The sequence below is a fragment of the Thamnophis sirtalis genome, unplaced genomic scaffold (genome assembly GCF_051295495.1).
Source record: "Thamnophis sirtalis isolate CommonGarterSnake01/CBP01778 unplaced genomic scaffold, rThaSir2_p1.2 scaffold_14, whole genome shotgun sequence".
Classification (NCBI taxonomy): Eukaryota; Metazoa; Chordata; class Lepidosauria; order Squamata; family Natricidae; genus Thamnophis; species Thamnophis sirtalis.
Window position 1 is genome coordinate 29,844,433 of NW_028261394.1, and position 3,394 is coordinate 29,847,826.

General features: G+C 43.2%; 1 protein-coding gene across 1 annotated transcript; it reads left to right on the forward strand.

Moving 5' to 3' along the window:
- Positions 1–1,603: 1,603 nt before the first annotated feature.
- On the forward strand, positions 1,604–2,644 carry LOC106547094 (leukotriene B4 receptor 1-like). Its single transcript, XM_014064143.2, has one exon. The coding sequence runs from the start codon at positions 1,604–1,606 to the stop codon at positions 2,642–2,644; it is 1,041 nt and encodes a 346-aa protein (XP_013919618.2).
- The last annotated feature ends 750 nt before the right edge of the window (positions 2,645–3,394 follow it).

Here is a 3,394-nt window from a genome sequence, read left to right on the forward strand (position 1 = left end):
AAGTGAAGCTTTCTTTCAATCAAACTCAACTCCTGGTGATGACTATTGGGTTTTCCCAGGATTTTAATTCCAATTCCACAGCTAGAATCCTGGAATTTTCTGCTGGGGGTCTCCAATCCTGTTTAACTTTTTGAGATGAACAAAGGTCAGCCAGAGACTGTCCTCTAGTTAGGCAAAACTGGGAAGATCCGAGTTAAAAATCTCAGCTCCCAGGAGTTATTAGAAAACCATGTCATGCACAAAAATAAAGAGAGAAATAGTGGGAAGCGAAAAACAAAAATCTGGGGAGGTTTATCTAGAAAATCTATCAAAAAGTGAGAGAAAAGATCCAGAAGAAAAGAAATAATACATATAAAAAGAAGAAAAAGAGGGTGAGGTAGACTAGGAACAGGGGATTAGTAAAATAAAATGAAATATGATAATCATGGTAGTGGTATGTAGCTAATTAAGATGTGACTGAACTATACTAATATTATTACCATATTTTTCGGAGTATAAGATGCACCGGAGTATAAGACGCACCAAGGTTTTGAAGAGGCAAATTAAAAAGAAGTTTTTGCACTCTACAAACCTCCCAAAAATGGCCCATTTTTTGCAAAAACAGGCCCGTCCCCCACCCACAAAAAAGGATAGCCTTTAGGAGGCTTGGAGAGTGTTCCTGGGGGAGGCAAAAATGAGCAAAAACAGTCCATTTTTCACTCATTTCTGTCCTCCCCAGGCCCCAGGAGCACTCTGGAAGCCTCCTAAAGGCTATGGAAGGCCATTTTGGTGAAGGGGGTGGGGTTTCAGGAGGCAAAAAATACTGTATTCAGTGTTTAAGACGCACCCAGATTTTCAGCCTCTTTTTTGGAAAAGAGGCTGAAAAAGGTGCGTCTTATACTCTGAAAAATACAGTAACTGTTCAAATGATTAAGTAAAATGTTCATTATATGCAATACTGAATTTGAAGATATATGTTACTTATAAAAAATACATGGAAATGAAATGATAAATTTGGTTTATTTCTAAAGGGATAAAAATGAAATGCTTTATGTATATTATTATTTTTTTTAAGTTGGGAAAATATGGGAAGAAAACAATACGGCTAAAATGGGAAATGGAAATATAATATAAAATGAATTACGAATATGTGAAAATGTTAAAGGGGGGAAACTAGACAGCACTCTGTTTACAAAAGAATTATAAATATGCAACAAAAAAAACTTTGTTTAAAGAAGAAAACCATGGGATGCTTTTCTCTGTGTAGCTCATATTATTGTTAATTTTTAAGTCTGGAACTTCCACTGTTGATGATCTCTTGGCTGTCACTTTTCAAAGAATTCAGCTTCTGCTTTCAGTTTTAAAATCTAAGACACATCTCCATTTTCTTTCATAATAACTACATAACTGTGTGGTTTTAGTCTCTCAAAAATAGGAAAACCAAGACTCGGCAATAGCAAAAGATGTGAAATTGTGATTGAAGATCTCTCAGTGTTCGGAGTATAGAGAGAGTTGGGGCATTTCTGTCATCTTATACTTGAACGAAAAGGACAGCCCTCTTGCTGCTCCAGATGTAGAGGACTATAGGCACCCTGAATAGCAAACTGGATTAATCCAGATCCAAATGACTCCACCTACAGAAATCGATGATCACCTGCCAATGTCAGTCGCAAAGATTTTCATCTGTTCCATCCTGGGTTTTTCCTTTGTCCTTGGAATCCCTGGGAATTCTTTGGTCATCTGGACCATTTGTGGACGAATGAAGAAAAGGCCTCCAACTGTTGTGCTCATCCTACACCTGGCCGTAGCTGATCTCCTGATTCTTCTGACCCTGCCAGTCTGGATCTATTCTTTTGTCAACCACTGGCTCTTTGGGATCGGCACCTGCAAAGGTCTGGTGTTCCTTATTTACTGCAGCTTGTACGCCAGCATCTTCTTCATCACATGCCTCAGTCTTGAGCGGTGTCTGGCTGTCAGTCATCCCTTTGTCCTTCAACGATGGAAGAAGACAATGGTCATCCACCTGGTGGTGGCCATGATCTGGTTCTTCTCCGTCGTCCTTGGATCAACCATCATTCCATTTCAGACCATCGATGACACTGTGGCAGGCTCTCAGTGTGTGACACGTGAGTATGCCTCTCATTCTCAAGAGGTCATCCATTTGTTGTCCGAGACCATTTTGGGTTTCGTAGTTCCCTTCTTCATCATCTGCACCTGCTACATCTCTGTGGGCAAAAGAATTTGTCGCATGGCTGCTCCTTCCAAGCAACGCTCCACCAAGTTGATCACATTGGTGGTAGTGATTTTTTGTCTGTGTTGGTTCCCTCACCATTTCTTCAACCTCTTAACAGTCATCTCCGTCCTGCTGCAGGACTCAAATTCAGAGGCCTCGGAAACGTTGGAGAAGATTTCGGAGGCAGGAGCCTGGATCGCAGGCACAATTGCTTTTATTAGCAGCTGCATCAACCCGCTCCTCTACGCTTTTGCTGCCAGGAACATCCGAAGCAGTGCCAGGTTTACAAATTTTTCGAAACTCTTTGAACAAGTGGGCCCTTGGGAAAGGCAGGAGTCCAACCTGGAAATGCCTCCTCCAGATAAAAAGGCGGAAAGTTGGATAAGTGCCAACACTGGGGAAAGAGAGTCTACTCCAGTCACCTCGGTCTAAAGCAACAACTATTCCTAAATTTTAGATACTGTGCTTGGCTTTTGATGAGTTTTTATCAACTTTCTAAATCAGCTTTCCCCAACATTTCTGGGTGGGTGGCCCAGTTGGGACAGGTAGCGGGAGAAGAGGGGATAATTTTGTGGGAGGGGCACTATGAGTGCAAAATGGGGTTGTGAGGGTCAGCGCCCACCACTCACACCATCTGGTTGTAAATAGGCCACGGCCCACAGGCTGGGGATACCTGATCTAAATCATAACCAGGTTTGTTAATATAAAAACTTCCATATTTTTCTAGACACCGTTCTATAGTCAGGGGTGGGCTTCAAATATTTTAGCAAGGGGTTCTCTGCCTGGTTGCTGGGTGGGCATGACCACATGTGCCTCCTACACCCCAGAGGGGGTAGTTTTTGCCCTCCCTGGGCTCCAGAGGCTTTCCTTGAGTCTTCAGGAGGATGAAAATGGCCTCCCCAAGCTCTGGAGACCCTCTTCCCGAACTTGCGGTAGGCCCATTTTTTGCCCTCCCTGAGTTCCGTGTATGCCCTGTATTTATCTGCATCCAAATCAGGCTGTGTGGGGACTCCTGGAAGGGGAGGGGTGGGCAGGGCCAGCCGGGAGTGGATTTGGGGATTCTCTGAACTGCACAGAATCTTAGCTCGAGCTTCTCCCGAACCCCTGCAAACTCCCAGCAGCCCAGGCTTGTCTATAGTTGTATGCAACTTTTGTGCAGTTTCATGTAGTACACAGTTCCAA

Bases quoted from the DNA above. Each gene is read 5' to 3' on its own strand.
- LOC106547094 (XM_014064143.2), top strand. From the start codon at position 1,604: ATGACTCCACCTACAGAAATCGATGATCACCTGCCAATGTCAGTCGCA.